At 45.9% G+C, this 27,612-nt stretch overlaps 1 protein-coding gene across 3 annotated transcripts in view; it reads left to right on the forward strand.

The window, feature by feature from the left end:
• Positions 1-405: 405 nt before the first annotated feature.
• The window catches only part of LDLRAD4 (low density lipoprotein receptor class A domain containing 4), a 259,936-nt gene continuing 232,729 nt past the window's right edge, over positions 406-27,612 (forward strand). For all 3 annotated transcript variants that reach the window (XM_064379457.1, XM_064379458.1, XM_064379459.1), the window contains exon 1: positions 406-559. In XM_064379457.1, coding sequence (XP_064235527.1) covers positions 520-559 — 40 coding nt within the window. In that variant the 5' untranslated portion in view covers positions 406-519. The remainder of the gene's footprint in view (positions 560-27,612) is intronic.

Here is a 27,612-nt window from a genome sequence, read left to right on the forward strand (position 1 = left end):
CCCTCACAGCCCCTGCAGGCACCCCATGCCCACAGTGGGGTCATAGAGGCAGCTCTGGCGACTTTTCCTTTCTGGCCTCTATAAGCCTGTTAATTGTAATGCTTCTGCCAGTCATCAGGAAAGTGACCTCTTGCTTTTCAATTTCAGAGGCGGAGCACAGAGAGCCGCAGCTGGGACCACGAGCTCCCGTGTGCAGGTGCGACCCTGCAGGATGCTGGTAGTGGCTTGGCCTGGGGTGCCTATTCTCTGAGGGCCTGAGGGCCAGCCCCTCCACCCGCGCCATGGCCTCTGAGCCCTGGCTGGACGGTTGACGGGAGCGGGGACCGCTGCCCAGGTGCCACACCCAGGTACCGCCGCCCGCGCCGGAGCCGGGCTGGTGGGCCGCGGATGCTCCCGGAGGCCGGCCCAGCAGCGCGATGGACTCGGACAGGCTAAGATGGAAGTGACCTGAGCCTCGCCCGGCGGCTTCCTCGACGGGACAGCGCAAGAGTCGCAGCACGGGCTTGTCTGGGGAGCAGTATGCCGGAAGCTGGTTTTCAGGCCACAAATGCTTTCACAGGTGAGCATGCCCCAGGTAATCCGAGGCTTCACCTCCACTGCTGGCAGGCAATAAACTCCCAAACCACTGCACGCGGTGAACTTACCTTTGCAGTCAGGAACTGAAGGTCAGTACAGTCAAGGGCTCAGGCTGCCGTGGTGACTGATTTTGACAAAATAATAATGTGTTTTCCTTCTCTCCCAATAACAGTTTGGAAAAGTGTTTGACACTTTTTGCTTCTGTTTTTGTTGAATGATAGGATACACATAATATCCTGCAGTATTCACAGCGTCTTCCAAGTCTCTGTTCTCTAAGGAAATATGTCACTTGCTGAGCGAGGGCAGGGGAAATATGGTTTGTTTTTTATAGAACTGGGAATATTCTCCCAAGGAAAAGATTAATTGCCGATGTGTGCTTGCTTTCTCCCCATCTTTAATTTCTCAGATTTATTTGTGTACTTGGGCAACTGGGCAGAACTCACCTTGCAGTGAGCCGGGAGAAGCAGGACACCCCAGTGTGCTGGTGATTTGGCCCTGGCTGGCCGTGAGCGGGGAGGAGTGGGACATGCCAGTGTGCTGGTGATTTGGGCCTGGCTGGCAGTTTGCATATTTTTCAGGGAACCACACAGTCTGGCTGGTGCCCAGAGCCCTCACTCGAGACACAGGGGCTTTTTAATTTGGATCCTGGCTCTTTCTCGATTCACATAACATCCCAGGAAGCCACTTAATCCTCTGGGCCTCTGTCTGCTCGTAGACAGACTGGCCTCTGTGACATTGAGGAACCTCATGAAATTCAGAGAGAACATGTTTACATAAAAGAGATTTTGAGGGGTTTGCTTTTTATTTAAAAGGAAAGATGGTAAAAATAGTCACAAGAAGTGACTCTATTCTCTGGTTCTGTAAGTCCCAAAAGTTTGCAGCTTTTCAGATTTTATGGAGGGAGCAGATCAGGCTGTTGGGATGCCTAGAGAGAGGGGCAGGGACTCAGGCTCAATTGGCATGGGCCTTCTCCTTGGATTAGATGTCAGCTCCGAGACAGCCTTGCACTTCTCCGCACTCCCTGTGGCTCCGGTGTGAAGGGAGATACTGCACGCCACTGTGGTGCTGCTCCAAGAGAGAACGAGGGGACAGTTCTTCCCATCCTCGCTGCTTCCGTGCGCACCTGCAGCCAACCTCCTGAGGCTGCTTGTACCATATCTATGACACGGGGTCTCAGTGACGATGCCTTCCCCGAGTTGTGCAGGGTGGGTCAGGTCCCATGCTGGTGAGCTTGGCAACTGTATAGATGTCTCCCTCTGGATTGTGGGGGCCTGGTTACTGTATGGTCCATGTGGATGAGCTCTGCAGCTGTGTAGAAGCCTTCCTACCAGGTTCTGGGGTGCTGGTCATGGCCCTTGTGGATGAGTTCATCAGCTATATAGACAGGGTCGGGGAGCATGTGCAAAGCAAAGCTCTCTAGAACCATCTTTATACCTGCAGCCCAGCTGGCTGGAAACCCTGCCCTTTCGCATCCCTTACCCTGTGTGCTTCAGCTGTTTCCGTCTCAGGAGCAACTCCCTCGTGGATACCCCTCCCCTCCAGGTGGGGGGTGAGCAGCAGAAGCAACTGAGAAGTGGCCGGTTGTGTGCTCAGCCTCCTTGTCCCTCTTCCACACACACCCAAGAAAAGAAACAAGAAAAGAAAAGGAAATGGCATTGGACAAAAAGAGCCCGAGGAAGAGTGGTGCCCTCTCTTAGACAGCTCCCCTGTCCATGGACCTGACTGCAGGGTGAAGGCCGTAGGTGTGGCCCACAGAAGCCAGGGTTCTGGGGCTGTCTTCAACCTGCGGCACCTGATGCTGGTCCACATGGCTCCCACTGAGGTAGCCACGCTGTCCTCACACTCTGGGGTGCTGGGGGTTCCTCTGCCCCAAGGGAAAGGGAAAGGCCAAACTAAGGGTCTGTTTAGAATACTCAGAATCCTGTGGTTCTGCCTGCAGGATTCTTGCAGGGAGGACGGTGCCTTTCACATATTAAGCCAAGGTACATGGGAGCTGTTACCCCTAGGGCTGTGTCACCCCACCTTCCTCTCCACTTGTCACTGCCACCCACTTGTAGATCCGCCCCAGCTCACGTTTTTGTTTTATTTGTAATTTACGAATAATAGTTATGTATATTAGTCGGTTCTAGTGAGATGTTTTGATACATGTATATGTTGTGGAGTGAGCAAGTCAGGCTAATAGGCTCTGCTCATCACTGCATGTTTTATCATTTATTTTTGCCGAGAATACTTTGGCTCCTCTCTTTCAGCTCACATTTATGAGTTTCCCAACAATCTGTTTCCTTATTTTGGCCTCTTCCCCGCTGTGCCAGCCTGGCTGAGTGACAGGTGTGCCGGCGGCAGTGGTGGGGTGATGGCCATGGCCACCGTTTTGGAGCCACAGTATGCCAGGCACTGTGCTCCTGCCGTGTGTCCTTTGCTGGTCCTCACAGCAACTCTGAGGCCAGTGCCATCACGCTGGCTTTGCTCCCTGAGGGGACACTTGGTGCAGGCGGGAACTGGCTGGTGCTGGTGGCCTCTCCAGGTTGTCTTGAAGTGTGGCCTCGGAGACACACGGGGTTCCCTGGGGAACTTCCCTGCCACCTGGTCTCACCCTCAGAGACTGAGTTTTAATTGGTCTTGGCATCACCTAGACCTGCTAAATCAGGACCCTCATCCTCACAAGACCCCAGGTGCTCAGCTCATGTTAAAGTCTGGGAAGCACTGGGAGCTGGCACTCAGCAGAGCAAGGTTTAGAGAGAGGCCAGGGTGCTCAAGGGGGTCATGTCTCAAAAAAAAAATCAACTGACTTGTGCCGTTCCTTCATCAGGGGGGATCGAAATAATGGGTCTGCCCATTCTCAAGAGACTGTCACATGTTGAATAGTGTTTACAGTGTTGGGTGTGCAAGCACCTGCACGGTGGCAGTTTTAGCTTCCCCATCTCTCTCTAGGAAGTAACTAGCAGTGAAATAAGGAGACGTGAGTGCCTGGCCTTCTCCGGAGCCGAGTCCCTGTAGACTAGGCTCATCATTTTTATTCTTGATCTCCCTTCCCGTCTGTCTGCCCACATAGTTTGCAAGATTCCCCGTGATGTAGGATGAAGGGGCTGACACGCCCTGCCTGCCCGGGCAGCTGGGTGAAGCTTTAGCTTTAGAAGGAGGTGAACAGGAGCCTGGTGCCCAGCCCACAGCCTTAGTTGGGTTGCTGTTCTTACGATTTTGGATTTTGCTGATTCTCTGGGCTAATGGAAAGGAGTCTTGCCTTAGATAACCTAAATACTGAAGGCATTGAGGCAGCTTCTCTAGGCTTTAAATCTTGTTTTAGGGCTAGGCAAACGTCACTGTGCAGTTCACCCTGTATCCACTAAAAGAAATTTGTCACTTTATGTTCCAATTCTCTTGGAGGATGGAGGCTGAGAATTCCTCTTTAAGAGGGTTTGAGGTGACTCTCTGGCTGCGGAGGAGGGCTGGGAGACCTGCCGTGAAGCTGTGTTTGTTTGGAGCATGTGAAAGTACCATGAAGGTGGTGGGAGCTTGGGAGGCCCCTGTCCCTCTGCCACGCCGACAAGCCTGTGGTGGAGTTCAAACTGACCTCTTGCCTCCTGGGTGAGTGTGGGTATACTCACATAGATGCATATTGCACATTTAACTTCTTAATTATGATCTTAGGTGAATCCTTGCACACAAGAACTGATATGTTATTTTAAAGTTTCTCAGCATATACAATTTAGTAATGATTTTAGTCATTTAGATACTATTTTATATCAAAAATTAAATTTTTTCCTTTTACAAGTAACATCTGCTCATTATAAGCAAACTTGGAAAGCACAAGAGTCAAAAGAAGAGAAATAATTTTCCACATGCATCCTTGCCATGCGAATCTTTCTTCGGGTAACATTTTGGCTTACGTCCTTCCAGTCTTCTTGAGTGAATTTCTTCCTACAGAACTGTGTTCTAGTGTATATTCAATATTGTAACCTGATCATTCCCGTTTTATATTACATTATGAGCATTTTTCTTATAAATGTGATTTTAAATTGCTGCGTACTTTTATGTACATGTACTTGAATTTTAAAATTGTGTACTTATTGTTGGATAGTGCAGTTTTTGACAGTTTCCACCCTTATGAATAACTCTTTGATGAACACCTTTGTGCATAAAAGCTCTTCTGTATTTTTGATTATTTCCTTCAGATAAACTCCCCAAGGCGGAATTATTGGGTCCAAAGATGTGAATTCTGTTAAAGCTTGTAATTGAATTTCCAAAGGGATTGGTTTATCCTAACTTTCGAGGCTGCGCTGAAACTGGTTTCCTTCTGTTGCCAGTCGCCTGTTCACAGTGACTGTGCTCAGAATTGGGTGTATCCTCTGTGGTTCAGCTGTGCGTGGAGCGGCCCTCACCTGCCTCACAGGGCATTTGTGAAGCTCTTTGCAGCATGCGGCTTTAAAGGCTGCCTGAGCACCATGTATTGTGTGGAGCACCCTCATGTTACCCTTGAGCACATAAAAACGCAGGTGTCCTCAACTTACTGTTTTTGTGCTTCCAGGCCTTCTTTCTGCCTGGCTGTCATTCACTGAGGCAATGATACAGGTGAATGGACTCCCGAAAGATAAGACTCTGTCTGTCCCAAAAACAAACCCCCAGTTCCTCTGAGCAGAGGGAAGCAGAGACCCTTCTAGGCTGGGTCTGCCAGCCTCCATCCCAGGTGCCCTAATAATGGGAGAGATTTCACCTGAGTTTTCTTGTGCTTTCAACCGACTTGGAACGCATCCTGCCTGGGTATCACCACCTACATCCTAAAGATGTCACTGGCTTGAGATTCAGCGTCTTCCCTGCCCGTGGTACCACCCTTAGACACTGCAAAAGTTTTGCACAATTAATTTTTTTAGTCTTTTAAAATCATTTCAATGTTGGAGAAAAAACATTTAACCTCAAATAACTAGGTAAGTAAACTAAATTCCTGTAGAATTTATAGCTAGTCTTTATGGTGAAAGGAGAATCAGATCTAATTGTTAAATAAATTAAGGTTATTTCACTCATAAAGGAGGAGGAGGAAAGTTAATGTCTTCAAGCGTCTGAAAGTGCTGTTTTGTGGTTGTTTGTGACCATGTTTCTTAGGCACTAATGACTGAAAAAGCCCTGAGTGAGGGATGTGTCCTTGCTGGGGGTGTGATTTGATTGCTGCATTGAGGAGCAGCTCCAGATGCGCCTTCCCACCCCACAGACCTTCTGCATGTTTCTCATCCCTCTCATCTGCAAGGTTGCAACTGTGGTTGACCCATGGATGCCCTCAGCCCCTGCCTTCCAGAGCTGCCTGGAGAATGCCCGCTTTAGGACATGTTGAGAGTTGTTCCTCCATGAAAGGAATAGGGGTGAATTCATGACCAAAGCTTGAAAGAAGAAACTTAAGCCAGTTTCTTTACTATAGAACTTTTCAGTCTTTAATATAGGTCTGTGCAGTATGAAGGTCCTAGGTAGGCAGGCAGTGGGCAGTGTTTTCCAAATGAACAAGACCTGGAAGGCATTTTGGAAAGAACAGCAGGCAGGGACAGCTTCTCGTAGTGTGCACTATGAAGAAGCTGTGCATGTTTGGGGGTCGCCTCCTGCCATCTGCAGCTCCCGTGTGCCTGTCCCACCTGTGCCAGTGCAGTGGTTCCTGGCTGGCTGCTTCTCTTGAGCAAATATTGTTGAAGCTCTTGCCAGGTGTATGTCAAGTGCTGCGGAGAAACAGTGTCATGAGACCATCTCCCTGCCTTCATTCTCTCCTCTCTCTAGTTCTGCTGATGTTCTTTAGAGTGAGGCTTTAGTGATAACTTTCCCATGACCGCAAACTTTCCAGGGCTGCTTCTTGCTTCATAACAAGAGTCCAGACTCCTCATCCCGGAGTTTGAGACCCCCCCAGAGTTGCCTTCCTTCATTCTCTTGCTGCGACCAAAGTTCTGGACAAAGTGACCATGAACCCACTCCTCAATTGTTTGTGCAGTTTTTAACGTCGATGCTCTTGCTAATGCCTTCTCGTCTTCTGCAGAGTCTCTCCTTCCACTACCTTCCTCTCCATCTTCAGGATCTGTCTTAGGTCCATGTAACCATTTGTGATGTGCACAGGAGAAGCCTAGACAGTCTTCCTACTTGCAATTTAGTAGATGTAGAAATGATTGATAATGGCTTTTTGTAAAAATCTCAAATGCTTTTTCTCCAGGGAAGTTAAGTTTGCTGAGAGAGCCATTTTACATACTGTGGTGTGTCTACTTGGTTTTTCCTTCATGCTGTTTAGCCTCGCATATGGTCCTCAGTTATAAACCTAACCCTAATTAATAATGTTTCTGTGTGTAAATAACATATAATTTATGTTGTTTTTCCCATAAGCACCAAACTCTTCTCCATTTTCTTCCCTGTAAACCATTCTATACTGTTTCAAGATAATCAAAAGTGATTATCTTCTTTTTTCACAGGCATTGTGGTAGCCTCATTTCCATTTTAAATAAGGATGAGAAATAATTTCAGTATTGTCTGAAATGATACGTATTTTAAAGTTACTTGAGTGTGTACAACATATGGTCATAAACATCTTTTCATCGCTATTAATAGTTAAAATAGCAAAAGAAATTATATTTAATATAATATATTTTATAATTTAATATATTTAGTACATTTATTAACAGTTAAAATATCAAAAGAAATTATATTTATTTTCTTTTGATATTTTAACTGTTAATAAATATACCACCACCGAGACCAGTTTGAATGCTGACTTTACTGTCAGTAAGTATGAGCATTGTTTAAGATGAATTCCCTGCCACTGAATACCCAGTATCAAAGCAACCTACACATCTCATTAGGTTCTTTGGAAAATGCTGGCTTTTGTCCATTGTACTTCTGAAACTGGGATGTTGTAGTTATCCCCAAAATGGAGCCACTTATCTCTGGAGAAATGAAGCATGTGCAGAAAGCAGGTGACTGCTTCCATACATGGCCTCTTGTACTTTCTGGGGTCCTAGCCTCTTCCTCCGTTAGTGTATGGATGTCTCTAGTGTCCTTCATACTGGATTCTCCTGTGCTCTCTGTTGGGGAAGGCATTGCTTCCAGCAGGAGCAGCCAGCCTCAGTCACCCCCCAGCTCCTGCTCTGTGACGTTGATGAATCAGCTGACCTCTCTGAGATGCACTCTTTACAACACTGAGGTAGAGATAATGGCTAGTGAGTAGGCTCTCTATAAGAATTAAGTAAAATAACATTTGTAAAGTACCAAAACACAGACTCTAGTTTATAGTGGTGCTCAATAAATGTTCTTCCCCGTCTTCTTTCATAGTCTCCTTGAAGTTGACTTATACAGAAAGCCCTCATAAAAATCAGGGGTCATTTAGCAGATATTTAATAGTTGTCATGCCATGTTTGTGTCCCAGGAGTGTATAGCCTAAGTGTCATCATGATCTGCATAGTTAGCTGCCATAGTTCTGATGACATCACATGCAGGTGTGGAGGTGGGAGCTGGCATGGGGGTGGGAGCTGGCATGGGGTTGGGGGTTGGCATGGGGGTAGGGGTGGCATGGTGGTGGCAGCTGGTGTGGGGTCAGGGCATTGGGGTGGGAGCTCGAGTGGGGGTGGGAGCTGGCATGGGGGTGGGAACTGGTGGGGTGGGAGCTGGCATGGGATGGGAGCTGGCATGGGATGGGAGCTGGCGTGGGGGTGGGAGCTGTCATGGGGTGGGAGCTGGCGTGGGGGTGGGAGCTGTCATGGGGTGGGAGCTGGCGTGGGGGTGGGAGTGTGGGCTGTGGAGGTTGAAGACTTTGGCTCAGCCCTGGGCCCTCTGCTCGTGGGAATCTCCAGCACATGGCTTCCCCTCTGGTTCCTTATGTCCCATCTGATAGGGCTTCTCTCTGCACTTGAACCCTGCCACTTGCCTGTGCTGGGCTGATAATGATCTCTCCTCCAGCATCTCATGCAGTCATCACAGGTCAAGGGTCATCAAACTTGTCTGGAAGTCAAGTCACAGGTCTGTGTGTTTATTTCAGGACACTGTGTTTAAATGGGGGAACCCAGAAATGGGATATAAAAATAAACAAATTTAACATCTGGGTGGTGGTTTATGGTCCCATTAAAATTTTTCAACCAACAATAGTCAATATGGGAGTATGGACTCTTTTTCCTCTCAATTAATGTTGGCATTTGTAGAGTACTCCAGGGTGGTGTGAGAAAGACATCTCCTGGTTCAAGATTCCCTGGGGGCAATAAAAGAATACAAATAATAACATGGTGCCCTAGCTGGGCATCTAGTTCTGTGCTCTGTTAGCACCATCAGCCTTGCTGTCCTTTGTGGATGCTCAAGTCCCTCATAGAAAGTGATGGTGCATATACTTATAACACACAAACATCCACCCACAGACTTTGCATCATCTCTAGATTACTTATGATACCTCATACAATGTAAATGCTGTGTAAATAGTTGTTACACTATATTTTTAAAATTTGTATTTTTTTTTTTTTATTTTCTAGATGGGGTCTTGCTCTGTCACCTAGGCTGGGGTACAGTGGTGCCAGCATAACTCACAGCAATCTCAACCTCCTGGGCTCAAGTGATCCTCCCACCTCAGCCTCTTGAGTAGCTAGGACTACAGGCACATGCCATCACACCTGGCAAATTGTTTATTTTTTTGTAGAGACAGGGTTTTGCCATGTTGCCTAGGCTGGTTGCAAACTCCTGGGCTCTAGCGATCCTCCTGTCTTGGCCTCCCAAAGTGCTAGGATTATAAGTATAAGCCACTATGCCTGGCCTATTTTTTATTGTTTTATTGTTATTCGTATTTTTTCTGAATATTTTTAGTCTGCAGTTAGTTGAATCCACAAATGCAGATCCTGTGGATACGGAGGGCTGACGGTACAGCTGTAGCAATTATACAGAAGAAAATATGTTAATTAGTGTTTCTGGATGCCATATTGTATATTAAAGAATTCCTCTGAAGAAGCCATATTCCAGTTGCCAAGTAGACAATGGGCTTCCAGACTTCTTAAGGAGATGGAGGTGTGCCCATTTCACATGGGGGTTCTGTTTTAGGCTTGCCCAGTCTGCTACCCCTGAGACCAGCTACAGCTACTGTTTGGGTTTGCCTGACTTTTGTTTTTATTTTTTAAAAATTTTAATAACCTTTTGTAGTGATGGGGTCTTGCTATGTTTTCCAGGCTAGTCTTGTATTCCTGGCCTCAAGTGATTCTCCTGCCTTGGCCTGGGATTACAGGCACAAGCTACTGTGCCCTGCTGGGTTTGCCTGACTTCTTAGGAAAGTCATCCTGAGATCAGTACTTCTGAATCCTACCACCTATTTCTTGTTATCTTGTCTGTAGGGCCCTAGAGTAGCAGGACCCATGTCCTGGGCACTCACTGGAAAGCCATGGGACCCATCAGGCCCTGCCCCAGGACGACAAAGCATGGTGCTACCACGGCCTAGCACTCCTCGTACCAGGAGTTGGGTAGGAAACCAGGCTGGTCTATCATCTACACTCATTTTTTTCTTTTGTGACAAAATTGCAGAAAATTCAGGGTGTTTTCCCTGCCCTTTTGGAAGGATGCTATCTTGATCTCAGCACACGCTCTCACAGAGCTGACATAAGGAGTGAAGATTAATTGTCTGCCATGGCAGGTGCTTTCACATATGCAGCCGTGTGTGCTCCCTGAGACAGCCCTGGGAGGTGTGGGCATGATCTGAGTTTGTGGCTTGGGATCTGCACAGGCGCAAGAGACCCTCCTTGAGGCCGCACTGACCAGCAGGGGCCACTGTGTCAGGGTTGAAAGTGGGGCTGTCTCAGATCCTCCCACTCCAGCGTTTCCTTGAACCAAGTTGGGGCAGGAGGGGACTGAGGGAGAGAGGAAGGAGGCTGATGCTCCAAACCGAACGCAAATACTAAGCATTTGATAGCGTTGTCTGTGTTCCATGTTAGAAAATACAGACTTTTACATGTCTACCTTAGATAACCTCACTGGCGTTTGTCATTCTGCTTTTGGAATGCTTAGGCGTGAAAGCAGGAAGGCGTCACGCTGGTGATGGTTGCATAGCAGTGTGAGCGTGCAAACTGGAAAAATGGGACATTTTATGTTACGTTTATTTCACCACAATAAACATAAACAGTTTTGAAAAAAAGAAAATTGCATTAATACCATTGAGCTTATCAGAAGAGCTCAGATTTGAGTGTGGGTCTTGATGGGAAGAAGGGGAGCAGAAAGATGGGTGGGAAGGTAGGAGTGTCTGTGGGTGGGTAATGAGGGTCTCAGTTTTGGCTTAAGGATAGGTTTGGAAGGAGATAGGTGGCCCTTCACATTAACAACTTGATGTGCAGTGAATGATGCTCTGTTGATGCGGGTTTGGTGTTCACAGGGAGGAGAGGCAGTGTGCTGGTGGGTTGCTGGTGTCCTCACAGCCTCTGACCACCAGCCTGGACATGGGGATCCCTCCCTGCAGAACCAGGCCCTGCCACTGACCAGCCCACCCTCCCCAGGGGCAGTGTAGCAACCATCTGTTGTTGCTTGGGACTCCTTTCCCTATGGAGCATTACTCTCAGTATTGCATCCATTCTCATGGAGTATACTCGTGTGCAGAGATGCAGTGAATGCAGCCTACCCAGCTCTTCATCTTTGCAACGATGTTTGGGGCTGGGAGCAGTGGCTCACACCAGCATTTTGGGTGGCCGAGGTAGGAGGATCACTTGAGCCCAGAAGGTCCAGACCAGTCTGGGCAACATACCAAGATCCCACCAGATGTGGTGGTCTGTGCCTATAGTCCCAGCTACTCAGGTGGCTGAGGCACAAGGAATGCTTGAGCCCTGGAGTTCGAGGCTGCAGTGAGCTATGATCATACCATTGCACTCCAGGCGACAGGATGAGACCCTGTCTTTAAAAAAAAAAAAAAAAAAAAATGGAGCTCTATGTATTTTTCCCTAGAGAGAGAGGACAGTGATGCGTTTATACACATGTACATGTTCCTGGGCTCAAATCCCGGCTGTACCACACCAGCCCGGTGAGCAACTTAACCTCTCTGTGCCTCAACTTCCTTATCCATAATGTGAAAATGACAATAACGATAGGTACTTTAAAGGTTTGTTGGGCAAAATACATGCATTTATGCAGATAAAGCAGTTGCAACCAAGCCAGACACATGATAAACGTGCAATAAATAGATATTGTTATTTCAGGCACACTGCTGCTACTCAAAACATGACTTCATGGCAATAGGCAGTTGTCAGCCATCGACTCACTTTATTGACAAAACTTGGCCCCCAAATATTTGCCACCTCTGAGACCCCACCTCGCTGTCTGCAGAGCCACGTGGGCGTCCCATTTGCCAATGGCATCTGAGGACATACTCAGAAGAACAGCTCCTAAGGGTTTCCAGGGATGGCAGCATTACTGGAATTCATGCTGTAAACTCACGTGAACATATGCTCTTCTGTTAATAGCTCATTTTTAAACAACAACAAAGCGAGCCTCAGATTCTTGTAGCTGCCTTGGAAAGTTGAACTCAATGTCCCCGCATGATGAATTGTTCTGAATGTATTCAATGAAGATTGATTTCCCCACAGAGAGACTCTTTATTACCTGTTTGTCATTTAGATGCAATTATTTTGTTGCATGGTATAACAAAGTAGAAATAGAATTTAAATAAACATGTTGCTGAGCAGTTTAGACTCCATATCTTTTACCTTACTCTTCCCTGTTGTTTGCTTGATGCAAACATTTCTGGGCCTGGAGAGCCAGTTGGCATTAGCTTTTATTGACTTTCATTGAATTTTATGCTGGGCACTGGGCTGGGTGCTGGGAAATGAAAAACAGGAAAACATTTCGCTTAATAAAATGCTACATAGTTTGCTTGGACGGCAGGCTTCTTTGGGGCAGCTCGTTCATGTCACACATGCTTGCACAGTTAGGTTATTCTTTAGTGGGGTGGGGGAAAGAGAGGGAATTATGGAAGGTGTGGCGATTTCATTTCTGTATATTAAAAAGTGCCATGGTCTACCTCCTTGTGTCCTTTTAAGATCCTGGAGGCCTGAAGTGATTTCTGTTTCTGGCAAGAATTTGGGGTTGGGTCGGAGTCCAGGGGTAAGGGTAGGCCCACCCAGCACAGAGCTGGGACTGGGCCGATGGGTGTGGGGCCCAGACCTGTGGGGTCCAGATGGACCCTTCTGTTTGTGTAGTCCGTGCACAGGTGAGCAGGCCAGACTCTTGGAAATGTGGTGATGGGGAGGAGACACTCCAGGACGGTGAAAAGAGTATTTATGATTGGAGCCCATGGCTGGAGAGAAACCAGGGCAGTGACAAGCCTAGCCCTGTTCACAGGCTCCTGTTATCTGTCATATCGCCAGCGAGCCTGTGAAAGGGAGCAAAGCATTCTTCTGTGTACATTCTCTTGAAACGCTTTGACCAAAAGAAGCCTTGCTTTTGGCATAGGCATGATGGAGGAAGGGACACGGTTCACTTATGGGCCATGAGGTGAGCTATGGAGGCCCACTCCTAGATTCATTGACTTCACATGTATTCCTGGAGCACTTGTATACCAAGCATTGTAGTAGGCACTGGGGACGCAGGGGTGAGTAAGACAGAGGCAGACCCCATGTTCATGGAATTTACATGTGTTTGGGGAAACAGAATAGAGTAAACAAACATATCCTGCCAATTCAGGCAGCATTCAGGTCCTGTAGAAGATCAAGTATGGAAAGGAGATAGGTGAGGGATGGGGAATGGCTGTTGCTGATAGAAGGGCAAGATGAGGCCTTGCCGAGGACAAGGGAGGGGAAGGAAACATAGAGAACAGGGAGAGCGGGCTCAGGAGGGAGCAGCCAGCGCAGAGGACTCAAGCTGGAACACAGCTGGTGTTTGGGGAACAGCGTGTCGGCTGTCCGGAGGCCACATGCCCAGGAGCGGACAGGCAGGCGGGCAGTCACTGCAATTTTGTTCACTGCCAAAGGGAGGCAGAAGCTGGGTAAGACTCTGTCAATTTGGCTAGGAATGTTTGCTGTATATTTAATACATTTATATTGTCTTTTTCTAAATCATTGCTTAAAAAAAAAACCATCCCTTTGTTGAACACTGAGTTTCTCCACAGTAGAAGGGCTTTATATTTAGGATCACTGCACTTTCATGTGTTTCCTGGCTCCTTGTAAGCGCACTGCTGAGACTCGTTGGTGTGAGAAGCAGGTGGGCTGGCCGACTCTCCTGTGTGTCCCTGAGGCCCCAGGAAGGAAGTCACCTGCCCCGTGGTGGAGAGGACACCCCACGCTGTGGGCTCCTAGGTCTGGACGGTGTGAGCCTCTCTTCAGCAGAGTCCAGGACAGGAAGCAAATGACAACATTTTGCTCAGTCTTTGTCCCCCAGATACAGGCTGCAGCCATTTGGGGCCAGACACCTGGAGAATGGGGTCTGCTCCCAGCCTGGGTTCACTTCTAAGCTGGACCTACCTTGGGGAATCTGAGGCTTTTTCCTCATGTGTGGTTTTAGCCCCCTCTGGCAGGTGACCAGCGCTACCAGGCCCTGCTGGAAGTTATCCTCACACTTCCCTGAGGTTTGTGGACTGACTTCACAGTTTCCAAGGGTGGTTCCTCCTTATCCGGGACGACGACAGGATGAAACAGCGCAGAGAATCAGCAGTGGCGCGTTGCCAAATCGCTCTTTCATCTGCCATACTTTGTCTCTTCTCACCTAAAATGAGAACATCTGATGCACTTTTCGTGATATTTCAGCATTAAATACTGTCTTTTAAAAAGATAGAAACCAACAACGTGCTTTTCCCTTCTTTTCCAACAGAGCCTTCAGTCTGTGGGCCCCATTCCTTTTTACTTGTGCCCCTCGGCGAGTCCTGGTTTCTGTGCAGGAATCAGGGCAGGCCCTTGCCCTTTCTTCACAACCACAGCTGCTGCTTGGTTATAGGACCCTGCTACCCTGACCTGAATCACACTTCTCTTATAAACATCCCATTTTCAGAAACTTACTTCTCGCACTAATAGTTTCCCAGGATTGTTGTCTCCAGTAACTTGAACAATTTTTATAATCTAGGTAGATGACCAAAACATGTTTTGGCACCTGCGGGGCTCTTCTTTTAATTATTACAACTTTTGGGATGCCGAATCTGGGTATGCTTTTGTGACCAAGAGTCCTAAGAGTTCTCATTTATAAAGTACTTCTAACACGTTGCATTTGTTTCTATAGCTCCTGGGTCAGTGCTGCTCCTATAGACAGCAATCAGTAAATATATATTGAATGAATGAAATGGTATTTGTGATGATTTGGGGACTCTTCCATCATTCAAATTCCAAATTGTGAAACCCAAAGAAAGTTGAATAGATACATGTCAATCAGGAAGGAAATCTAACAGTTGTGTCTTGAGGTTTTATTAGGAACTTGGGTAAAGGTGATGACAAACATGTTTATCACATTTGCAAATGACAGGAGATTGGAAGGGATAGCACTCTCACTGGCTGACACAATCAACACTTAGAAAGAACAATATTAAAACATTAAGCCAGTCTCCAAACGACACATGGTTAAATGATAATAGCACATTTGTATGCTGAAATAGCATGTAACTATTAAAATGATATTGAAGAACAGTATTTGCTGTCCTGGAGAAAGCCTTATGATACATTTTTAAATGGAAAAAAGTAGATCTCTTCAACATGAAGAGAATGATTCTATTTTTTAAAATAAAGAGCAAAGACTTAATAGACAGATGCATAACCCAGAATGCTAACAGTGACCACCCCTGAGTAGGAGCATGAGGCAATTTTTACTTTCTTATCCTTGTTCATTTATATCTACCAAAGTTTCTTTTTAAAAATAAGAATGGAAGAAAGTAAGTAAGAAGTTTCCTTTTTAAAGTGAGAAATAAAATAAAGCCTGGGGACTGGAGTCTATCTTCTGTGGTAAAAAATATATAGGTCTGGTGCAGTTTAATAGACTGACACTAGGACCCACAATCGCTTCATGGTGATATTATTAGTAAAGAGTCCATCTGAGAATGGATAGCAAAACTCTGTTTGCTTTCAAAATAAGTGACAGTGAGCATATGTTGGCAGTTCCTGTGTTGTGTAGCTGCGTGACCTTGGGTGAGTTATTTCACTTCTCTGGGCCGCAGTTTCTCTGCGAAATCAGTAATTAACATGGTCTTCTGATGGTGGATGTGTGATTTGGTGATTTTGTGGCCCTGTGTCATGGTCTTATTTAGTTCTTTTTCAACAGGGGATGTTTTACTGCCTTGCAAAATCCTTGTGAGACTGTGTGTCTTTATAGGAGCCAGGGTGTAAATGAATAGAATTCAAATTAGTTCTAATATATTTTACCTCTAAAAGAAAGGACATGAGTCGGGGGGTCCATGGCCTTAAAGCAGGTTTCCTCTGTTGTCTGTGAAACCTGTGATGATTGCGAGTGGCTGTGGCTGGCGGGAAGATGTTTGAGTGAAAGAGGGAGACCATCTGGATGCACCCTGCCCCGGGGAGGCACCCAGCCTCTAAGGAGGTGATGTCTACACTGAGCCTGCTGACCCTGAACTGAGAGAAGCTGGGGTGGGGCCTCTGATTTCCGCCCTGCTCCACCCATGGCTAGGCTAGTGTGGCCTGGGAAATGACTTTGACCTCTCCCTCCAGGTATATTTAATAAGAGGCCAGTAATTTCAGATTCTGCCATTTCTGGAGGGATGTTTTAGACTGCTGGGAGGTACCCTGGAGGATGGAACCCTTTCTTGACCGTTGTTGAGGTGTGTCAGGGGTGCAGTGGCACAGGCCCCCTCCCCGGGTGTGTCGCCGTTCTCTTGCTCTGTGTCCCCGCCGCTTCTTCTGCCTCTAAACAGGCGTGGAGATGTGCACAGGACACTTGGAGGCCAGATGCCCGACAGAGTAGAGTGCCGTGACGGCATGGCCGCAGCCTGGCTGTGCCTTCACAATGCAGCCACAATCAGAGGAGCATAGGACACTGAAGCACAGGGGACAGCCCACTCACTGGCACTGCTCCTGTGCTGGGCGCTGATGCGCTTTTATTGTCATTTTAGATTTATATTAAGATGCTTAAAAAGTAACTGTACAAATTCAGCACCTGTTTTAATATGCGTTTCATCTGTCAGTGATGTTTCAGAAACACATGCAAAAAACTGAAATTGCAAATCTCTGTAGGTCATATGAAGAAGGAAAGAAAAAAGCAGTGTGAGCAAAACCGGATGAAGAGGTTGTAAAAGTAGGTTTGACCTCTGTGAACCCTGAAGCAGTGGGAAACCCTGGGAAGGTCACAGATGTCCTAAGGGAAGCTGCATGTTTGCTTTATTGATAAACAGAATGTAATAATGATGAACAAATACAATATTATTAGTTACCATTTAATTATGGACCACATGGGTCAGGTGCTGTGCTGAGTACTTCATATATAGCATCTGATTTAATCTTGACTTCAAGAAATAGGTAGTGAATTTGATTTATACCTGAAAGACTGAGGCTTAAAGAGACAACACAATGCATCTTGTTGGTGGCAGAGTTGGACTTTGTACCCAGCTTATCTGGCAATGAACTTGTAGTTTACATTCTGCATTTTAAGATCACATATCTTAATATCTTAATATGTGATCTTAAAATGGAGAATGTAAACTACAGTTCATTGCCACCGTTTTTGTTTGTTTGTTGGTTGGTTTGAGATAAGGTCTCACTCTGTCACCCATGCTGGAGTACAGTAATGCAATCATAGCTCACTGAAGCCTTGCCCTTTGGGGCTTAACCCATCCTCCTATCCTCCTGCTTCAGCCTCCCAAGTTGCTGGGACCATAGCACAAGCCACCATGCCTGGCTAATTAATTTTTTTTTTGTAGAGACAGAATCTCGCTGTGTTGCCCAGTTTGGTCTTGAACGCCTAGCCTCAGGCAGTCCTCCTGCCTTAGCCTCTGAAACTGCTAAGATTATTGCTGGCATGAGCCACTGCGCCTGGCCCTATACGAGCGTTTTCACCATTGGAATTGGAAGCATTTCACTGTGGACTGATGAGCTCTGGCATGCAGGGCCCTGTCCTGCTCTGAGCTGAGGGTGTCTTAGTGCCACAGTGGTGTGGGTGAGCACCGGGGCTCTTGGGCCTGCTCCTGTCGGCAGCTCATTTTCTGTCCTCTAGAGCAGGCAGCTTATCTTGCTGTGAGAAACAATTCCTCCCTAAGTCCCTTTCTTTAAATTCAGTAGAGGTTTCATGGTGATTCTTACTATGCAACTTTTAAAATACCAATACCACATTTCTTTCTTTTTTTTTTTTTTTTGAGACAGAGTCTCGCTCTGTTGCCAGGCTGGAGTGCAGTGGCACGATCTTGGCTCACTGCAACCTCCGCCTCTCAGGTTCAAACAGTTCTCCTGCCTCAACCTCCCGAGTAGCTGGGACTACAGGCGGGTGCCACCACATCCAGCTAGTTCTTGTATTTTTTAGTAGAGACGGGGGTTTCACCATGTTGGCCAGGATGGTCTCTATCTCTTGATTTCGTGATCCGCCCTCCTCTGCCTCCCAAAGTGCTGGGATGACAGGCGTGAGCCACCGCTCCCGGCCACATTTCTTTATGGCTGAGAACGTTGCCTCTACTTTTGCAGCATATTTTATTCTGTCACCTAACGGTGCTGAGCACCCATGCTGGCAGCTCCTGTGCCAGGGTTCCCACTCCCGTGCCCTTGTGGTATGCTAGGCCCCCTGGGGAACATTATCCTGGATTCCTACCTACTGGCCCTCTCAGCTGATGATACTTGGTGAACTTGCAACCCCCAAGTGACCTTGGTGCATTCCAGCTGGGAGAGTCACAGATCTTGATTGGGAATACGGTGCTGAGGTGCCATGGGATGGTTTTTGCAAGTTGCTTGCAAGTCCTAGAAATAACAGTGACCTGTGAGCAAGGAGCTTGGGACCTCTATATATCAGGAAGTGACATGAGCAGTGCTACCTGGGCATTTTCTTTGTTCCAGAGAAGCTGGAACGCCTGGCATCATGCAGAACCTCAACACGAGGATACAGTCAGGAGGACCTCATCCTTTGCCCCTCGATGCCATGATGTGCATGATTATTTTGTTTACTGGGGAAGAGGCTTCACGTTTGTGCTGGGCCTGCCTGCTCAGGAATCCTCAGAGGAGCCTCACCCTTCTGACTACCTCTCAGTAGGAGCCTGCAGCGGAGGTTGGCAGGCTCCTGGGACCTGGACAGGGTGGGAGGCCATTTCCCACCATGCTGACTGGGGCCAACTCCCACCAGGCCTGGCTGCATTTGCTCTTACTTGCCATGGGTTTTTAGCACAGTGGTCCCCTTGTGCACCTGCTAAGGGCCTCCATGCACTCTCAGGAGGAAGGAAGCCTGTCCTCCAGAGCTGCCTGTCCCTGAGTAGAAATGTGATGGTCAGGGTGCTTAGGATGGCGTGGTGTGGCGGGTGAAGGTGGACTTGAGTCCATAACCTTTGGAGAGCAGACACTGACTCAGCAATAAAATGCAGTGACTGTTTATTAATGGCAATTTAAGTCCAGGACTGTCAGCCTCTGCCCTTTCATATGTGCCTTAAACTTAGCACAGCATAGTGGGCTGCAGGATGGAATGATAAGCAAAGTGCATGGTGGTGTGCATTTTAAGCTTTTCTTCTGGCAACTTCTCTGTGCACAGTGTTTAGGATAACCTGAGGATGCTTCTGGGAGAGGAGCTTTTCCTACTCTTGTAAACATGCGCATGAGTTGTGACACTGCTGGGTATCACCCGCGCGACTCTGGTGCACCCCTCATAGAGGCCACTCTGAATATGACTTCAGAGCTTCTTTCATCTCATTTATTATTAGAGACATACAAGTAATTTAGTTGATAGGAAAATGTAATTTTTCCTTCATCACCGCATTAGATTAATTGAGGGTGATGTGATTTTCTCAAGTAAGTCTACCCAGTGTTATAGAACGCCCATGGCGCTGAGGCACTGTGTTAGCACTGCAGGTGGAGGCAAAGATGAACAAGACAATGCGTTGCTCCTCAGGTCACTTCCATATGTTAACTGACTTTCCTAATTTCTACCAAGGTCTATGGCCCTGAACACACCTGATCTCATCTAATTGGTCCTGAGGTTGCCCAAGGGCACTAACACTGGTAGGAGCTGTATTAGTGCATCTTGTCCAAGGTTTTCACCCCCTTGGGAGCAAATGGCCGTTTGGAGCTCAGAGAATCATTGCCTGGCCAAATGATGGGGGTGGACCTGGCCACCTTTTGAGAAGGGGAACCAGGAGCTGATAGGGCAGTGGGTGTGCCTGTCTGCCTTGGAGATCTTTTCTTCACAGCTCTCACCATCGTTTCTAATGACATATTTGTGTGTTTCTTATACTAGGGTTTGTCCCACCAAGTTCTTGAGGGTAGGACCTAGGTCCCTTTGTACTAATTGTTCTAAGAACTCCATGTTTAAGAAACCATAATTAGTCAATTTGATGAACTGCCCCCCCTGCCATTTCCACATCTTCAAAACTGGAATTTGATTTATAATTGATTAGGTCTTAAAACTATAATTGTGTGTATTTTCTTTTTCTTTCATTGACACATAAAATAGTGTCTTACAATTACTGTCACCTTATATTCAATTATATATGGCATATAAAGTCCTGGCACAATGGCTCATGCCTGTAATCTCAGAACTTTGGGAGGCCGAGATGAAAGGATCACTTGAGGCCAGAAGTTCAAGACCAGCTTGGGCAACATGGCGAAACCCTGTCTCTACAAAAATACAAAATTTAGCCAGGTGTAGAGGTGCAGGCCTGCAGTCCTAGCTACTTGGGAAGCGGAGATGGGAGGATCACTTTTGACTTCAAGTTCGACCTGCAGCGACCCATAATCATATCACTGCATTCCAGCCTGGGCGACAGAGTGACAACCTGTCTCAAAAAAAAAAACGAGAGAGAGAGATAGAAAGAGTAGTAGGATGTGAGCCATAGAAAACCATGGTCAATAGAAGGCACACAGCTTTTTTTTTTTTTGAGGCTGAATCTTGCTCTGTCGCCCAGGCTAGAGTGCAGTGGTGGGATCTTGGCTCACTGCAACCTCCATCTCCCAAGTTCAAGTGATTCTCCCGCCTCAGTCTCCCAAGTAGCTGGGATTACAGGTGCCCACCACCGCACCTGGCTAATTTTTGTCTTTTAGGTAGAGACGGGGTTTCACCATCTTATCCAGGCTGGTCTGAAACTCCTGACCTCGTGATCCACTGGCCTCAGCTTCCCAAAGTGCTGGGATTACAGGTGGGTACACAGCTTATTAATTGAGCTTCCTTTTAGCTTGGAAGTTAGGATGCCTTTTCTTCTTTTAACCCCATAACTCCTTTTTTTTTCTTTCTCATCTTTTTCTTCCACCTTCTTTTGCTTTTAGAAAGTTTGTTGGGTTTTGTAAATTCCATACAGTGAATATGGGTTACTTTTTTAAGCAATGGATATAAGTTTACTGAAGTGATGATGATTACATCATTTGGCTTTGTGTGCACAGAGTGAAGATCTGTAAGAACATCTTACTGAGACTTCAGAGCAGCTGTGCAATCCTGCCTTTGTCACAGCCCACCCCTGACCCCCAAATAGGCCTGCCCATGAGGAGCTGGATTCTGCCTGTTTTCTGTACTACCTCTGTGATAATCACACTGTTTATTGTTTTGTTTTGTTTTTTTCACTAGAGCAGTAACTGGGCTACCTTCATAATACAGATGAGACCAGGCCTCATGGTAGTGAGCAAGTGATTGGGGAGGGCCCGGAAGGGGTGGGTAGGCTGCTGCCTCCCCTCCCAGGGAAGGGAGAGACATGTGGCGGCCCCCTTGGGGATCCTGTGCAAAATGCTTAATTGCCCTCTAGGGATCTGTCCTTGACTATAGATGATTCCTCACCATATTGTTTGTGGTTATCCTGCCTATAGATTATTAAATAACCTTGTCTCTTATTTATTGCCATTACACACAGGAAGACTTTAAGCTACTGATAGGTCAGACTATTAACCTATTATAACTATCTTATGTGCAACTTACATTCTTAAACGTTTATATCTCCAACGTGTATCTTACCATTTAGTTTCTAGAGCATATGCAAATTTTGCATTATATCTGACAGCATAAACATTCTCTAAACTAATTCTTAATGGGCTGTTTCATTCTTAGATTAGGGAGAGTTTGGGCCATTCACAAGGTGGAGGAGAAGAATTTCAGAAGAATTCTAATTAGTACATATAGAAGAATTGAGAAAAATAGAAAATCACCATCAGAACATCCTAACAATGCCTGCAGTAGGTGAGGTCTGTTACTGGGTGCTAAAATTAGTCAATGAGAAAGGAGAAACAAGACATTTGAATAGTCTCAAAGTGTCTTTCCAAATATAAATGTTTATTAATTATGAAAAGAAAATAGTAACTTTATAGTGAAGGAAACTGGCAAACACTGAGTGCTCAAGGCCAACATCAGCAACAATAAACATACCCACACGTGGTACCCAGGACATGACGTGCTGAGTGGGCACACTGCCTCTGTGCTGTTCTTCCCAGTAATGCGTAATCTTACTCTAATCATCATAAGATACTGCACAAACTCAAATTGAAGGACGTTCTGCAAAACACTGGACCAGTAGTTTTCAAAAGTGTCAAGGCTCTGAAAGGCAAGGAGGAACTTCAGATCTGTCAGGGCAAGGGGGGCACTCAGGAAGGAGACAGGACAGCTAAACACACCACAGGTTCCTAGATGGGATCCTGGGACAGAAAAGGGACATTATTTAGAAAAACTGGTGAAATTCAAACAATGTCTGTGGTTTAGGTAATAGGAGTATGCCAATGTTAATTTCTTAGTTTAGATGATTGTGTTGCAGCATCCAAACTAAGAAATTAACATTGGCGGGGCTGGGCACAGTGGCTCACGCCTGTAATCCCAGCACTTTGGGAGGCCAAGGCGGGTGGATCACGAGGTCAAGAGATCGAGACCATCCTGGTCAACATGGTGAAACCCCGTCTCTACTAAAAATACAAAAAATTAGCTGGGCATGGTGGCACGTGCCTGTAATCCCAGCTACTCAGGAGGCCGAGGCAGGAGAATTGCCTGAACCCAGGAGGTGGAGGTTGCGGTGAACCGAGATCGCGGCATTGCACCCCAGCCTGGGTAGCAAGAGCGAAACTCCATCTCAAAAAAAAAAAAAAGAAGAAAGAAATTAACATTGGCATACTCCTAACCCACTGGAGAAGGTGGGTTAAGGAAGGTAGACAGGAACTCTAGTGATTTTACAACTCTTCCTCAAATTTAAAATTATCTCAAAGTAAGAAGTTTAAAAAAACCTTTATGAGTATGTATATCTTTTTAATTGACATTCAGTTTTTCTGTTGTTTACACAGTGAGGCTTGATCTGCATTAATGGATGGAAGTATAGCCTATAATGAGTCCAGAATGACAGATTAATGGCTTACACTGGACTTTGAAATATGCTGTGCATACATTTCCCCTCCTTCCTAAGATTTGCCTTGTGATTAGGCTAACAAACTAAGATATAAGGCCAACCAGGTCAGATGCTGGGAGGAAATTCATAAAACTGATTATTTCTTGGGAAACTGAAAGCTCTTTTTGTATAAGGGTAGCTTGATTTTAGAGGATTGCTTTTTGTTAGTGGGAAGCAGAGATTCAGGGCAAAATGCAGGAATGGGTATTGTAGGGTACAGCAGCTGCCCCTCTAGTTGGAGGTCCATGGGGTACATTCTCATGGTCACTAGAAAAGATGCCAGTTAGTTATTATAAGAATACAGGCTGGGTGCAATGGCTTATGCCTGCAATCCTAGCACTTTAGGAGACTGAGGCAGGTAGATCGCTTGAATCCAAGAGTTCAAGACCAGCCTGAGCAACATAGCAACAGCTGTCTCTACTAAAAATACAAAAATTAGCTGAGTGTCATGATGTGCACCTGTAATCCCAGCTACTTGGGAAGCTGAGATAGGGGATCACTTGAGGCTGGGAGGTGAGGGTTGCAGTGAGCTGAGATTGTGCTACTGCACTTCAGCCTGGGTTACAGAACCAGACCCTGTCTCAAAAAAAAAAAAAAAAAAAAAAGTTGCCTCTATAAAGAGTCCTAAGAGCAAAATCATCTTTTTTTAGTACCCTCATCTCATGGTTTTGCTGTAAGTGCTCAACAAATGCTTGAAGAAAGCATTTGCTATTAGACTAATATGTTGCTACTTCCAAGTATTTTACTTGAATACTGATGTTGGATACTGATATGGTTTGGCTGTGTTCTCACCCAAATCTCATCTTGAATTGTAGCTCCTATAATTCCCAAGTGTTGTGAGAGGGACCCAGTGGGAGGTTAATTGAATCACAGGGATGGGTCTTTCCCATGCTATTCTCATGATAGCGAATAAGTCTCACAAGATCTGATGGTTGTATAAAGGGCAGTTCCCTTGCATGTGCTCTCTTGTCTGCCACCATGTAAGATGTGACTTTGCTCCTCATTTGCTTTCAGCCATGATTGTGAGGCCTCCCCAGCCATGTGGAACTGTGAGTCCATTAAACCTCTTTCCTTTATAAATTACCCAGTCTCTGGTATGTCTTTATTAGCAGTGTGAGAACTGACTAATACAGATACTTTTGTTGAAATTGCCATTATGAGACCTAACCCAGTAGTCTGCACTCAAGTTGTTTTTTGTTTCTTTGAGACAAGGTCTTACTCTGTTTTCTAGGCTGGAGTGCAGTGGGGCAATAATTGCCCCTCTGTAGCTTTGACCTCCTAGGCTCAAGCAGTCCTCCCACCCCACTCTCTCGAGTAACTGGGATTACAGTTACACATCACCAATGCCCAGCTAATTACAACATTTTTTTTTTTTTTGTAGAGATAGGGTCTCACTATGTTGCTCAAGCCAATCTCAAACTCCTGGACTCAAGTGATCTTCCCATCTCAGCCTCCCAAGTGTTGGGATTATAGGCATGAGCCATCATGCCTAGCCTGCACTGAGTTCTTAAGTTAGTATTTGCTCAGAGCAATTCCTTAACTCTTTGATAGTAATCAGTGACATGACTTTGCCTCAGTTACTGCATTGTCTGCTACTTCCTCATACATAATCTCTGGCCCCATCACACTGTCTGCTATTCTTAGAGCATGGCATGTCCTTTACACCCAGCATCTGTTATTTCCAGCTCTTTAAGTATCCTTATCTTTCTTTTCTTTCTGAAAAATTTCTGCTCATTTTCAGCACTCGGGTCAGCAAATATTTCTCCTATAAAGTGTTTCCATAAGACTTCATATTTATCTATTATAACATTTACCATGATGTTTCTGTTTGAATGAATTAGATTCATTCACTCTTCTCTCATCCATTCATATGATATTGACTGAGTGCCTATTATGGACTAGGTACATGAGGAACTAAAGAGATAGCAGTGAAGGTTCAGACAGAGTCCCTGACTTCATGGGTCTCCACTCCAGCAGGCCAGGTGGACTTTAGCTATGTAATTACAGTGGTGAGAAAAGGATTTGTTTACCTATTAGCATTTCTAGATTATGAGCTCTTAGAGGGCATGAATTTTGTCTTTCTTGTTTTTGTAGCCCTAGTGTATAGAAGAGCACCTGGCAGCCAGTAGGCACTCCATAAGTGAACAAATGAACTGAGCACTTAATGTACCAATTTGTACATGATCTTATGGATGATCACTTTGCTCCCAGCAGCTTCTCGAGTTTTTATTGATCTGTGAACTGAGCTGAGAAGTTTGTAGTTGAAGATTTTGTTAATGACTGTCCTGAGCTTCCTGGAAACGCTGCTTCCTTCTCCTGGTTCACAGTGAGGGTGGCTTGTGTGACCCAACAGGATCACAGCAAGGCTGTTGATCAGTCGGGATTCTTCTTGCAGGCAACAGTCACCACCAGCAGGAAGGACTCCTCTTGAGCCTTGCTTTCTTCTCACATTTCCAGGGCCACGTCAAACCCAGGACAGTGCCTTGGGTCACATGACTTTGCTTGGCTGTAAGGAAGGTTGGAATCCAGTGCTGTGCTTGTATTTGCGTTTTCTGTTGCGAAGGTGCTCCCCTTCCCACAGACCTATCATGTGGGAAGGGAAGGAGGTTTTAACGCTTGGCAAGAAAAAGTAATTGTACATGTTCACTACTCACTGAAATGCAATTGGTTGACTGTTCATAAATTTCAGCTATTTTGTGTTTAAACTGATAGAGAATTCTGACAAAGTAAATGTGAACTTCTGCAGAAGATTGAATCACAGTATTTTTAAACATGCGTCGGGTTCTTTTGTAAATTGAATTGTTCCGTTTAACCCCATCTCCAGTGTGATTAGTCAAGGCCTGAGGTCTATGTCCAGGAACTTGAAGTAATTTTTCAGGAACACTATCTTTGACAGAAATAGCCAGGTAGAATGTGATTTGGGAAAAGGGATAGCGTCTTCAATTGAGTACAGAAATTACGTCTTTAGACATCTGGGATTTCTATTCAATCATCAGTCAACTATCAACATTTACTGGATGTCCAGGTTTCTCAGGGACCTAATGATTGCTGTATAGTAATTTGCATTCTTTAGTAAGTTTTTCTAAGAAGTTTTATATCTTCTTTCTAGGAGAGAGTATGGTTGGGCTTGGTAGGGTGGCACATGACTGTAATCTCTGCTTCTGTGGGAAGCTGATGCATAGGAATGCTTGAGCCCAGGAGTAGGGGTGCAGCCTGTGCAACATAGAGAGACTCCAGCCCTAAAAAAAGTTTTTAATCACTGGGAAAAGAAATAGTTATAATAGAGTACCTGTGTTTCTACCCATACCTGAGATTTTCTTGTTTGTGATAACTAAATAAGTGGATAGTGTTGCTCTGGTGGTGTGCTGGACTTAATTTCTCAAACCAGAGGTGTATTATAGTCCACCGTACTGTGTTCTAAAATTGCTACTGGAGGTCTACCTCATGCCTCATTTTGTGCCAGGCACAAACGAAATGCAGAGATGAACATGTGCCTGCCTTAGTAGGCAGGACTCTTCGTTGAAGGGACAGCAGGTGGGCTTTGGGGCCAAGCATCCTTGGGAGATGTCATCATCCCCACCATTGGCTTGGCTTTGTTGCTTTGGCCAAGTCACATGACCCCTTGGAGCCTGTTTCATCCTTGTAGGATGGGGTTACTGATACCCACCTCATTGCACTAAATGGGCCTGTGAACGTACAGTTCAGTACCTTCCTCATGCAGTCATCATCTCTATTGTCACTGTCACTTAGAGGCCAGAGGACAGGCAGGATCCAGACATTGGAGTGCATTTGATGCCAGGCTGTGGAATTTGAATTTTACAAAGGGGAATCATGTTTCCATTTTCTAATTACAGGATTAACTGGAGAATATGCTAAAGTCCCCCATTGTCACAAATTACAGCTTCTTACTTACTTTTGCATTTCTGTGTTTGCTGCAGCTCAGCAGGTGGTCCATTAAACCAAAAGGCCTCATTATCTCTTCAGGACAGGGATGGTGAGGCAGGAGGATGGCTTGCAGACACCTGCCCTTGCTGTCCTCAGCAGGAAAAGGTGGGGAGCTCGAGAAGGAGGAGCCTGCAAGCCCTTCCTTCCTTGGACTGTGTAGGCCTTCTCAGGGTGGCTTCATTATTTGCCATGCAGTAAACTCCCTATCAGACACATCCTTATGCCAAGAGAAGTATTAAAATAAAGACTCTTTTTGCAAAGCCTATGGAAGTGTTTTTTGGGCAACCATTCTTGCTACTGTTTTCATGAGTGACCTTGGATAATTGAAATTTGTCTGTAGTTCAAACTGGAGACGTGCAGTGTTCACAGAGACCTAAAGATTGCTGTGTAGTAATCTGCATTCTTTAGTAAATTTTTCTGAGAAGTTTTATATCTTCTTTCTATGAGAGTATAGCTGGGCTGGGCAGGGTGGTGCATGCCTGTAATCTCAGCTACTCTGGGAGGCTGGTTGGGGGCATCTCTTGCATGGAGGTCTCTGTAATAATACAACACAAGGCCCTGAGTCCCAGAAATGCTGGCTTATTCCTCTTGAGTTTCCTCCTCAGTTAAGGGATTATTCAAGTTTCCAAAACACACAGTCTCTTATGACCTGAGAAAGGTCTATCATTTGCATT

Source organism: Aotus nancymaae, unplaced genomic scaffold, assembly GCF_030222135.1.
Source record: "Aotus nancymaae isolate 86718 unplaced genomic scaffold, 86718_ANA_hifiasm-v0.15.2.pri h1tg000020l, whole genome shotgun sequence".
NCBI classification, from domain to species: domain Eukaryota; kingdom Metazoa; phylum Chordata; class Mammalia; order Primates; family Aotidae; genus Aotus; species Aotus nancymaae.